General features: G+C 44.1%; 1 protein-coding gene across 1 annotated transcript in view; it reads left to right on the top strand.

The window, feature by feature from the left end:
- LOC146356986 (60 kDa lysophospholipase-like) overlaps nt 1-13,407 on the top strand; it is a 102,580-nt gene that overhangs the window by 65,246 nt on the left and 23,927 nt on the right. The window contains exons 12-13 of the mRNA XM_084826635.1: nt 195-358; nt 11,339-11,425. Of these exons, the coding sequence (XP_084682761.1) occupies nt 195-358; nt 11,339-11,425 (251 nt within the window). The remainder of the gene's footprint in view (nt 1-194; nt 359-11,338; nt 11,426-13,407) is intronic.

The following is a 13,407-nucleotide window of genomic DNA, read 5'->3' as shown; positions in this document are numbered from 1 at the left end:
AAAGCCACCTCAAGAGATGCCTTCCATTAATCCTAGAGATCATGATAAAACAAAAATGGCAGGGGTGGGGTGGGGAGATGTTTTCTTGACTGTGCTGGGCCCAAGCCCTGATCATAACTGGAAAACGTGGGTGTATAGGTGAAACTTTTGTTAGCTGTATGAATGATATTTTTCAAGACATAACTTTGTCACAGGGTGGAAACCTGAGCTCTGGGGATTATGATGGCCGCACTCCACTTCATGTTGCATGCTGTGAAGGCAATTTGGACATAGTCAGACATCTACTGGAGTCTGGTGCAACCGTGTATGCAAAAGACCGATTGGGAGCTACTCCGCTGATGAATGCTATCACGTTCAGGTATTAAAAAAAAAAAATGCAGTTCATGTCAAGCTCCTGGAAGAATAAGAACATAAGAAGCGGGCTTATACTGAGCTAGACCATTGATCCATCTAACCCAGTATTATCAACGCTGACTGGTAGCGGCTCTCTGGGGTTTCAGGCAGGGGTCTTCCAGCCCTAACTGGTGATGCTGGGGACTGACCTTGGGAACTTTTACATACAAAGCATGTGCTCTACCACTGACCTATGGCCTCTCCCTAGTAAAGGCCTGTGCTGCTTTATTGAAACCTAGTTCCACTTTATACAGTGCTTTAGGGCACAGTCCTATGCATGTTTAGACAGAGAAAAGGCCTACAGCTCCCAGCATTCCCCAGCCAGCAAGGCTAGCTGGGGCAAGCTGGGAGTTGTACGCCTTTTCTCTGTCTAAACTTGCATAGGATTGCACCCTTAGAGTGGTTTTGGCCTGGATGGTGTCATGAACAGGAAGGACAAGTGCCTCACGCTTCCTGTGCCTTTGCAATTCTGTCTCTTCCAGAATCACCATTCATATCTCTCCTGTCTTGTAGATTTATAGGATGTCCTTGCATCAAGAGCATGCGTATCTCCTAAGCAGTAGGGATGGAAAAGTGTTGCAAATAGGACAGCATTGTGAAGGAACAGGATGAGGCACTCTCGCTTCATATTCACTCTGCAACTTTGTCACATTCGAATCTGTTGTTTGTTGGAGGAAAACTTCTGGCTATTGAGTAAGCTAAATATGTTTTTCCTTAGAATCTCTTTAGAGTTAAAAGAGTCTTGCTCATAACACCTGCATCATAATCCAACAAGCCTAACAGTGCTAGCTTCACCTGTGGATAATCACTCTCCCAACCCCGCCCTCAACATCTAGGGAATTCCAAGCAAACAAAACTTTCTTCTTAGAGTTGGTCTGGATACCTTAGTAGTTATCCGGTCTGGTCTCCATACTCTTGGATTAGTATTTTGCACTGCAGATAGGTCATTAAGAGTACAATCCTATGCATGCTTAGACAGGAAAAAATTCCTACAACTCCCATGATCCCCCAAACAGCATGGCTTTGCTAGGGCATGCTGGGAGTTGTAGGACTATTTTTCTGTCTATACATGTACAGGATTGCACTCTTAGTCACTTGGCCTGCAATCTTAATAGTCACTATGACAATCTGATGGCTAACCAAGTCATTCAAATACATGAAAAATGGACAACAATCTCTTAAAATTCTTTAAAGCAAGTTAAACAAACTTGCTGGTGAACCGAGGTGGCACTCGTCCAGCCCAGCTATGCAAGATGTTCCTGCAAAGAGCTGTGTGTGTATGTGTGTTTTAACCGCACCCAGTGACTGCCTGAGGAATTTCACATGAGTTTGTTATTCAGATTCTTTTGCTTTACCACTCTCACAAGGAACTCCTACTGGGATGCTTGATCTTTTAAAAGCTGCCGAAAGGGGAGTTGGAAGCCATCTTTGGATTCAGGCTTATGTTCTTGTCAGGCTGAGAGGATGAACTAAATCAATTGTCAGTTCCCAATGGCTTCAGGCCTACTCTGTCAACAGACTTCACTGCAAAGCTTAAGGTGGAATTGGGTTATTTAAAACGTATAGAATTACTTAGATACTACTACTGTAGGTGCAACAGGTTTGCAGAATTAATTATATACAGAAAAGGAATTTAGCTATAGCAATATTTTATACTAGTAGTACAAATTCATAGAATTGGGGGTAGTGGAGGAAGGAATTGGTGGTCATGCAATCTCACCTTCTATCCTGAAGCATGATCCTCTTACACTTAAATATCCCTAAGATGTATCTTAGAAGGGCCAGTTGGCTTGATTGAAAATGTCTTGGCTGTATTGATATATCCAAAATCAATTTTGACTAAGTGAGTTGGTCCTTAATTTCTCTCATTCCAGATTATAATGTATAATGAACCCATTACACCACACTGTTTCTCAATATGATTCCAGAGATTCTGTATTGTTAGTAGCAATTAGCCGCAGTACTGGTTTTGTTCAGCTAGGGAAGGTTGATAGGGGTGGAGGCATTCCTTCAGATATTTGAGCTCCAAGCTGTCTAGGGCATTAAAGGTAAGCCCCAGCACCTTGAATTGGGCTTCATAGTGAATAGGCAGCCAACGTAGCTGCTTCTGAACTGATGTAATATGACTTCATCTAGGCAAACTAATCAGAATTCTAGCAGCTCAATTCTGTACTGGTTGAAGCTTCCAAAGAGTTTTCAAGGGAAGGCTCACATATATTACAGTGCAGTAATCCAACCTTGGAAGTTACCAGAGCATGGATACTCTGCTACAGTACTGCTTGGCACTGTAGCCAAGGCTATACCTATCCAGGAAAGGCTGCAGCTAATGAGCAAGCCAAAACTGGCAAAAGGTGCTCCAAGCCACCGAGGACAATTGGGCCTCAAGTGATACTATTGGATCCAAGAGCCCCTCCAAGCTGTGCACCTGCTCCTTCAGGGGGAATGCAAACCCTTCCAGGACAGGTAATACACCAGCCTCCCATACCTGGGAACCTCCTATGCCCAGGGCCTCCACCTTGTCCAGACTGAACTCCAGTTTATTGGCTCTCATCCAGCTCATTACCAAATCCAGACAATGGTTCAGCAACTCCACAGCCTCACCTGGCTCTGATGATAAAGAGAAATAGAGCTGGGTGTCATCTGTGTAAATCCCAGTGTAAATCTCCAAATTCCAGATGACCTCACCCAGTGGCTTCATATAGATGTTAAAGAGTGTGGGGGTTAAGATACAACCTTACAGGATTCTGCAGCTGAAGTGCCATGGAGTCAAGCAGAAATCCTTAGCGCTACTTTCTGAAACAGACTATAAGTGGAACTTACATGGTTCCACTTATACTTTCAGGTATAAGTGGAACCATGGTATCACTGTGGCCCCCAACCCCAACTCACAGAGTTGGTTTAAGAATATACCCTGATGGATGGTATCAATAGCTACTGAGAGTTCAAAGAGAATCAACAGGATTGCACTCCCCTGTCTCGCCCGATAAAGGTAATCCATCAGGATGACTGAGGCTGCCTCTGTGCCAAACCCCAGACTAAACCTAGATTGAAATGGGTCAAGACATTCCATTTCATCAACAGCACTTGGAGTTGGACAGCTGCCACTCTCTCAAGCACTTTGACCAAGAAGGCGATATATGTGACTGGATGATAGTTCTTGCAATCTTCCAGGCTGAATGAGGGTTTCTAAAGAAGTGGTGTCATGGCCGGTTACTTCTGTGCTTCTAGTTTGCCTGTAGCATGGCATTATCCAAATAGTAAACTATTTATTCCCCTAGGTCCTGGGGTAATTCTGAAGCATAGTTTGAAGCATTTATGTGAATAGTCCTGGGGCATGGAATAAGTACATTTGTCCATAAACACACACAATCTTAGTGAGCTGTTGAGATCCGACAGCAGTTCAAGGAGCAACTGCATCCAAATGGAAACATGATGTCTACGAGAGACATCACCAATGGCTGGCCAGGTGAGGAAGCCCTACTCTGTGAGGGACTAACTTCTGGCTGCTACAGCAGCCATGTCCTCTGAGGTCTGCCATAGCCTAGAGCAGGGGTGTTGAACCTCTCTCAGCCTGAGAAGCTCTCGGGGCCTGCTTTCCAGTGGTGGGCAGGGCTAAAGGCAAAATGGGAGGGACCAAAAATACCAGCATATTTTTAGCTTCAAGTTCATACTTCCAGTAACAAAGCCTTAGGAGAGGCATTTCAACTTTTTAGAATGGGAAAAAAGCTACACAAAAACCAAGAAACCACCAAACGATGGGGGTGAGGGAGAGAGGCCAGGGGAAGAGGGTGTGGTCATCTGGGGAGCCCTAGAGGGCCAGATTTGGTCCCCAAGAGGGCCAGATTTGGTCCCTGGGCCCGAGATTCTGCACCCTTGGCCTAGAGTTTTAGAAACAGGTTAGGATTAGGAGCTGGACAATCTGAGGTATGGGGGGAAACTTGTATATACCTTTGTCCCTCCCTAGTAACTCTTGTCTGTTTTGCTGTATTTTAAAATATATTGTAAGCCATTCTTGAGATCTTTGGTTAGTAGGTGGGATATGAATAGTTCATATAGTATAAATAATAGGAGAACAAAACCAGGAGGAAAGTGTTACATAAGGCCGAATGGCTAAGGACCAGTTTAAAAGGGAACAACAGTGGCCTCACTGTTGCCCTCATTCCTGCTTGTGGGCTTCCCAGAGGCATCTGTTTAGCCACTGTGAGGAAACAGGATGCTGAACTAGAGAGGCTTTTGGTCTGATCCAGCAGGGCTTTTTTATATTCCTAAGACTTAAAATGGAGGAAGACTGTATGCATGACAGAGTGCAGGCCTGCACATGGGCACCACACACATAAAACATGCATATTCCACAAAGTGGGGGCCTTCTCTGTGGTGGCCCCCACTTTGTGGAACTCCCTCCCTGGGAAACTCTGCCATGTTGTTGTTGTTCAGTTTATTTATTGCATTTATACCCCGCCTTTTTTCCTCTTACAAGGAACCCAAGGCAGCTTACGTTATCCTCCTCCTCTCCATTTTATCCTCACAACAACAACCCTGTGAGGTGGGTTGGGCTGAGAGTGTGTGACTGGCCCAAAGTCACCCAGTGAGCTTCCATGGCCGAGTGGGGACTAGAACCTGGATCTCCCAGCTCCTAGTCCAACACTCTTGCCACTATACCACACTGGCTCTCTGAACAGTTGTTCAGTCGTGTCTGACTCTTGGTGACCCCATGGACCATAGCACGCCAGGCCTTCTTGTCCTGCGCTCTCTCCTGGAGTGTGCTCAAGTCCATATTCATTGCATCGGTGATGCTATCTAGCCATCTCATCCTCTGCCGTCCCCTTCTCCTTTTGCCTTCAGTCTTTCCCAGCATCAGGGTCTTTTCCAGAGAGTTTTCTCTTCACATTAGGTGGCCAAAATATTGGAGCTTCAGCTTCAGTATCTGTCCTTCCAATGAGCACTCAGGGTTGATTTCCTTTAGGATGGACTGATTTGACCTCCTTGCAGTCCAGGGGACTTGTGTAAGAGTCTTCTCCAGCACCACAGTTCGAAAGCATTGATTCTTCGGCGCTCAGCCTTCCTTATAGTCCAGCTCTCACAGCCATACGTTGCTACTGGGAAAACCATAGCTTTGATTAGATGGACCTTTGTCGGCAAGGTGATGTCTCTGCTTCTTACTATGCTGTCTAGGTTTGCCATAGCTTTCCTCCCCAGGAGCAAGCGTCTTTTAATTTCATGGCTACAGTCACCGTCTGCGGTGATCTTGGAGCCCAAGAAAATAAAATCTGTCACTGCTTCCATTTCTTCCCCTTCTATATGCCAGGAAGTGATAGGGCCAGATGCCATGATCTTTGTTTTTTTAATGTTGAGTTTCAAACCAGCTTTTGCACTCTCCACTTTCACCCTCAACAAGAGGCTCTTTAGATCCTCTTCGCTTTCTGCCATTAGGTTGGTATCGTCTGCGTATCTGAGGTTGTTGATAATTCTCCCGGCAATCTTAATTCTGACCTGTGATTCATCCAACCCGGTGTTTCTCATGATGTGCTCTGCATATAAGTTAAATAAGCAGGGTGACAATATGCAGGCTTGTCATACTCCTTTCCCAATTTGGAACCACTCGGTTGTTCCATGTCTGGTTCTCACTGTTGCTTCTTGACCCTCGTACAGGTTTCTCAGGAGACAGGTAAGGTGGTCTGGTGCTCCCATCACTTTAAGAATTTGCCACAGTTTGTTGTGATCCACACAATCAAAGGCTTTAGCGTAGTCAATGAAGCAGAAGTAGACGTTTTTCTGGAATTCTCTTGCTTTCTCCATGATCCAGCGAATGTTGGCGATTTGATCTCTAGTTCCTCTGCCTCTTCGAAACCCAGCTTGTGCTTCTGGTAGTTCTCGGTTCACATACTGGTGATGCCCCCTCTTTAATGAGCTTGTGCCGCGCATTAAAAATGTTGTTGTTCAGGCAGGCATTTGGGGTGGGTTAGGGTATTTTTAGAGAATGGTGTTTTTATTGTACAATTTTATTGTTTTAGACTGTTTTATTACATACTTGTACATCGCCCAGAGTGGCTGGGTGACCAGCCAGATGGGCAATTAATAAATCAAATAAATAAATAAATCAAATAAAGAGAGCCAGTGTGGTATAGTGGCACGAGTGTTGGACTGGGAGCTGGGAGATCCGGGTTCTAGTCCCTGCTCGGCCATGGAAGCTCACTGGGTGACTTTGGGCCAGTCACACACTCTCAGCCCAACCTACCTCACAGAGTTGTTGTTGTGAGGATAAAATGGAGAGGAGGAGGATAATGTAAGCCACCTTGGGTTCCTTGCAAGAGGAAAAAAGGCGGGATATAAATGCAATAATAAATACATACATAAATAAAACAAAATATTGTGTACCCAATTTCCTACAATCCTTCCCTCTAAACAAAGAAAAGAAAAAGAATTTGGAAGGGTTGTGGGAACCGAGTGTACATGTGATACATGTTCTGTCTTTTGTGCAACAGATCCAGCATAACAGGTCCATGTGTGCAATATTTTTATGTTTCCAGCTGTGTGAATGAGCCCTTTAGTAACCATTCTGGGAAAGCAAAATAACTAGCCAACGACAGTGTGTGGCTGCTTACACTTCTGGGTAAACATGACAATGTTCTCTCATCTGCAAGTATATTACTTTTAGAAGTTTTAAGGGCATGGAGAGAACCTTGTCCTGACTGTTTACAAGCATAGCCCTCCTGGTCTCCTCCATACATTAAGCAGTGCTTCCACCTTTTGAAGTTTGCAATGTTTAGTGTGAAAGGTCAGTTCATTGTTTCTCACAGAAGAACTGAGGAGCCAAAAGAATGAAACCCTTCAAGTTTAGGAGTGGGTTACATTTCTTTAAATGACTGGTGGGAAATGCATTTGTGGCTCCCATCCCTGTCAATCCTCACTCACATTCTTAACTCAGGTGCGAGTCAGAGCAGACAAGTTAATGCAGAAGTCATTAGCCATGCTTAAGTTCCACTGAAGTCAGTGGAACAAGATTGTTGTTGACTGACTAAAGTTCCATTATTTCAAGAAGCCTAATAGATGGTGCTTGCAATTTACATATTCAAGGCACTGCTTCACCTGCATAGTAAATTACATTAATTATACACAACTAATTATGCAGCCCACCCACTTGACCTGGTAAACACATGAAGAGCCATGGTGCATGCTGGGTGCATGCGGCTGCCATTTTCAGTATGCCATCTGCGATCGGAGCAACAAGGGGTTGCGCTGTGTCATGCGAACCCAGCCAACATGGGTTATTAGAGGGTTAAACAACCCCTAAACAACCTCTATTAGTAGTAGAGGATTGTGTATTCAAAATGGCGACCATATGATGACCTGGCCTTGTCATGCAAACCAGCCCAGTGGGTTGGATCCAGATTAAGTCATACTTAGAGTAAACCAATTAAAATGTTAGACACATTCTCCATAGAATGTTAAACACGTTCTCCTTGATGTTTTCTGAGGCGAAGAGGTTTTTCAAGTCCTCGGGTAGCTTGGTCATCATTTCCAAGCCTGTTCAGCAATACATGCATATTCCACAATTACTTGATTGTGCAGAATGTAACTGACAGTGCAATAATCCCAAGCATATTTCCTCAGAATTACGTTTTGAGTCCAATGAGACTTACTCCCTAGTAAGGGTGTGTAGGACTGCAGCTTGAGCTAGCTGCTCAAGAATATGGATCTTGAACTGCAGTTCAGGACCGTTCACAACCAAGTCAACTCTTTCCCTCACCAAACACAGTATAAGTTGATGCACAAATTGTTTACACTTTTCCTTCAACATTTACTGGTATAAACGTTAGGTTGTGCTGTGGAATAAAAAGTAAGTACAACAGTTGCTGCCTCCAGAAAGTGGGGAGGGTAGAATTGTCCTTGATGATGTGCTGTGTCTCAAGGAACACTTGTGATGAAATATTTAAGATAACAAACAAAACATGTGAGGTCTATAATTGCAGTAGCAGTTAGTAATACATCTCTGCTAATGGAACAGAGCATTGACTAATTCTTTTATTTTTCAGAGAAGGGAAATTCAGAGAAGGGAAAATAGCAGTGTGATCTAATATGTTTTTTCCACTAATCAACAGAAACAAAACAAAAACAAAACTTCTTTGAGAAGTCCTATTCTTCACATGTGATAGTGTTCTATCTTAGTCATATCTGGCAACCCTTATGCAAGTTTGTGTGCGTGTGGTTACCTTAGAAACAAACAATAGGGAACCGTTTCCAGCGCGAAGCTCCCACATACTGTTCTGGACATGTTACATGCCACTTCTGAGTTCTAAGGTTAGGTGTTAGGGTGGTTTTAAAGCCTGTTTGCCTCTTGAACATACTGAAGGTGCTCTTGTGATGTGCTTGCGCATGCAGCTGAGGCATACATGCGTGTTGGTTCAGCTATCATGCAATGAGATGCCTTGTTCCCTCTCTCCAGGGAACTTTTATGCTGAAAAACAGCCATCATTGCTGCTGCAGTGCTGCAGCAACAAAACCCTTACATGGGGCCAAAGTGCCATACAAAGGTGTGATTTTTATGGGTAGGAAGAATGGGAAAGGGGGTTATGGCCAGCCCTGTGTGCCCATCCTAAGCCTACCGGCCCTTAAGTTCTAATTCGGTGCAGTCATATGCCAGCTGGGCGTGTTGTAGCAAGGGGGTTTCCCTGTCTTCATTTTTCAGAAAGCACTGAAAGTAAGATTAAATAAGGGCTGGGGAACCTGTGACCATCCACATGTCATTGGACTACAACTCCCATCATACATGGCCATTGACCATGCTGGCTGGGGCTATTGGGAGTTGGATATAAATAGTTCTCCTTTGTTCAGAGCTCCCTGATGGTGCTCATTTCCCTTGCACAGATGGAGGACCACAGGCCTATGAGGAGACAGCTGTCTCCATCTTGCTCTCTGAATTTTCCGAAGGTATTGCATTTACGGATTGATGGAGTTTTGTTTCAGTTCACACGTCCCTTGAAAATGCCCCGTTCACAACCCCAAATACGAATGGGAGCCCACCTTCTCCGATAATATTTGCAAATTCTCAAACTTGCATTCGCAAAATGAGCACTTGAAAAATGCAGAACTTTCTCAAAAGGAGCAACTTTTGAAAAATGTGCAACTTTTCCCATTTGAACGAACTGAAAAACAGGAATGAACTGAACGGGAATGAAGTGAACCAAGCTTTGAAGTAAAAGTAGGAGAACTTCATCAAGCTCAACCATCCCTGGTTCTCCCATCCACAGTTACATTGGTCATCTTTGGCGGCTGCGTGCTACGTGGACTTCTGGTCTGATTGAGCACAGGCAATTCTTTTATTCGTATGCTTGCAATCCTACAGCTGGACAGAAGATCATGCATAGACCAGGCTCTATGGGCATTGCTCCTGCAAATCATAATGTAGAAAGGAAGGGCTGAGCTGAAACGACTTAACTCATTTTTATGCCCTTTTTTGTGAATGTTGGCAAGCATGCCCCCTATTTTTGGTGATATTTTTGCACTCATCGCAAATGTATTTGCTGTGTTTCTCTCCTGCTCTTCTCCATGCTATTTTCCCTCTTCTTTTTCCCTCTCACACAATCTTCTGCCTCATTTGCTCACATTGCCCTTCCTATTGGCTGAGACAACTCATGTGATTTTGTCAATCGTATCACAATCCTACCCCTTAGGTGAGGCTGTCACCAATTGCTTGCACTTGTTAGTTTATTACATTTTTATACTGCCCAATAGCCGAAGTTCTCCAGGTAGTTCACATAACAAAACTTAAAACTATAAAATACAGTAGCGTAATAAAACATAACGTAAACACTTTTAAAAGTTTAAAACCATAGTAAGAACCAAAGCAAAAGCCAGCAGCAGTGCAAGGATCTTAAAACACACTAATGTGTGTTTTTTTTTTTTTAAAAAAAACCCTGAAAGGCTAAAAAGCCTGGGAAAATAAAAAGGCCTTCACCTGGCACAAAAATACCACAATGTAGGTGCCAGGTAAGCCTCTCTGGGGTGCCCCCACAGAAAAGGCTCTCTCCTTGGTGTGTGTGTGTGTGTGTGTGAACAATCAGCCAATCAGATAAAATGGTAGAGGAGCCAATGAGGCCAAGGACTGTGAGGGTTAAGAAGAAGAGAACGTTGCTGAGAAACCAGGGGAGCAAAGGCTGCAGAGCTGCTGCAGTGCAATGTGAATGTTTGTTGTGGTAACATGTACCAGAGGCAGTGAGCCTGTGTAAACCAGCTGCTGGGGAACATGGGCGGGAGGGTGCTGTTGAACTCATGTCCTGCTTGTGGGCTTCCCATGGGCAGCTGGTTGGCCACTGTGCGAACAGAATGCTGGACTAGATGGCCATTGATCTGATCCAACAGGGCTCTTATGTTCTTATGCTTTTGAGTAATATGTTAGCTTTGAAAGTAACCTGTTCCCGGGCCAGCTCTGCCGTGCAGTAGAGTGACGTTACCTGCTTCAAGGGCATCACGAGATGAGGGGGATAGATGAAGGCAAGAATTGGTGTCTGCATGGAGCGGGAGAGGAGGCTGCTGGACAACACATAGAATGTGTTGTACCGGCATTTCCGCCTTCCCCACCCCTGGAACGCCCCATTTTGGCCACTCCACACTCCTCTTGCGAGTGCGGGGTGCAAGATTGTTCCAGGCTGCCTGTGAGGCAGCGCGGAAGAGGAGGAAGGTCGGTTTTCCTGGAGCTGACCTCAGAGCACAGGCTCTGAGGTCAGTTCCCGGAAAGCCAGATATCCTATGGATATCTAGCTGCTGACTAGCGGCCATAGGATTTATCCCTTAGTGACAAAGTAAAGTCTCTGTTCTGTGGAGAAAGTTCAGTGTGGGAAGTGGTTCTCAGATCCAGTTTATCAATGAGTTGTTTCTTAGTATGCTACAGATGTTTCTAGAAAGCGTGTTTAAGAATAAAACCTCTCTTTCCCCCCTTTTCTTAAAGGCACCACCATGTGATTCGCCTGCTCCGCATAACTGGAGCTCATCTTTCCAGCCAAGAGCTCATAAATGTTGGAACAGAACTTTGCAGGTAAGAAAAAGATGCTTTTTCTGAGACTACATTGTAGTGTGACTGGGTTTTGTTAAATCCATTCTGTCTGTGTTTCGTGGATAGTCAGGCATTTTTTGTTCTGTTGTCCGCTCATTGAAGGAATCTGATTCTTTGGTATGAGAATTTTGTTTGTTTGCAAATGCACGTTTGTGCTAATGCACACTTGTGCAAATGTGCATTAGCGCAAGTGCATATTTGCAAACAAACGAAATTGCACAAATCCCCCCAACCCCAAAGTAAAAAATTAATCCACAAGTCTGTGGAATCTGTGTGACTTGGAAAAAGCCGGTCTGCTGTGGAATCCATAGGTTGTTTAAGGGAAAAACTTGAGGCTAAAATTTCAGGGTCCCTGGTATTAGATACTTGGGCACACCTTCTTTGATAGCCCCAGGTTAGCCTTGATGTTGTAGGTGAGATTCCCTTGAGGACTCAAGCCAGAATGTCCACATTCACTCAAATTTACTTAAATTCTACAAATAAGGACTAAAACAATGACATAAGCAAAATGCATTTATTAAGGAAAGATAAAGAAAGTTTAACAATCTCACAAATCCTGCAGCTGTATGGCCACCGCTCACACCTGTACTTTACCAGCAAAGGGGTATCCTCCCTCAACGGCAAAGGGAACCTTCTCACAATTCAGGACCTCTGTCAAGGCCCTGCACCTGGGAGGAGGACCCCAGGTCTCACTGTGCTCAGACTTAAATACACCTTTTTAATAGGCGAGCTCCTTTCTAATACATATTCTGAAATTCTGAAATTTATTGGTCCATGTCACATTTGAGGCCTCCCTCTTCCCAGAAAATCCATCCTTTCCCCCCAAAGTTCTCTCCTATCTTTGATATGATATAGGTTGTTTACTCCAAAATGGGCCTTAGTTCTCCTTTTATGAGGTGAACGGCTCTTTTTGCTTCCCTTTATTTTCAGATAAGGAATCCCAAACCACAACATGTTCTTTTCTTTATCCTTCCCTTCCCTTGACTGGTCACCTTATTCCCTTATAATGACTCACACAGCTGAAAGATTAATGCAACATATCATATATATATATATATATATATATATATATATATATATATAGTATCTAAATAGCTTTTAATACAGTAGATCTGTGTGTCTCTTGCTCCCTTACTTGCCCCCTCTAAGTTCCAAAGCATTACCCCAATTTCTACCTCACTACAAGCACTATGGTCAAGCTACCCCAAACCCCCCTGCACCCCAAAAGCTTCTTACTATACTAAATAACAATTACAAGGCCTAAGAAAATCCTTTCAGTCAGGTTTGTAGAAATCTAAACTCGTTTGAATCTGTTGTGGATTTCTCTGACATCCCTAACTGTGACTCTGGACTGGTTCACACATGCATGTATGTCACTTGATTTCTCTACACTCATTTACAGTATAGTTGTCGATTTAAGAGTGGAACGTGTGAACTGACCCCATTTACAGCATTGCCCATGGGATTTATCTGTGGTGGCCCATTCACACAATGCATGGGAGCCATCCCTTCCTATTGCAGTCGTCATGGGAGGAACAAGCATGTGAAGCAGGCCTTTTATCCCTATTGGATATTAGTGCCAGCAGCGTGATTAAGGATCATTGGTTATTGGGAAATTGGGCAGAGTGATCCATCTGTTGGGGCAGGGAGATCCAAAGGTGGAGAATTTGCCTTATCGAAAGCCCTGCCTGGCTCATACTGGCATGGTAGAAGGGAGAAAGGAGCAACATTTTTCTTTTCCTTTTCTAGTGTTTCTTCTTCTTCTTCTTCTTCTTCTTCTTCTTCTTCTTCTTCTTCTTCTTCTTCTTCTTCTTCTTCTTCTTCAACAGTTTCACTCCCATTGATACTGATGAGAGGGAAATGAACTATGACAGCTGTGGCGCTGGCATAGTTCTTCCTCTGTTCCTGCTGGGAATACTGCAACCCCGTCTGCAAGTTGCTGAAAGGGGGCAGTGTTTCAGTAT

This window comes from Heloderma suspectum, chromosome 1 (genome assembly GCF_057233095.1).
Source record: "Heloderma suspectum isolate Gila_16-S chromosome 1, 16-S_ref, whole genome shotgun sequence".
Taxonomy (NCBI): domain Eukaryota; kingdom Metazoa; phylum Chordata; class Lepidosauria; order Squamata; family Helodermatidae; genus Heloderma; species Heloderma suspectum.
Note: the sequence above shows the minus strand (reverse complement) of the source record. Positions and strands in the feature narration are given on the sequence as shown.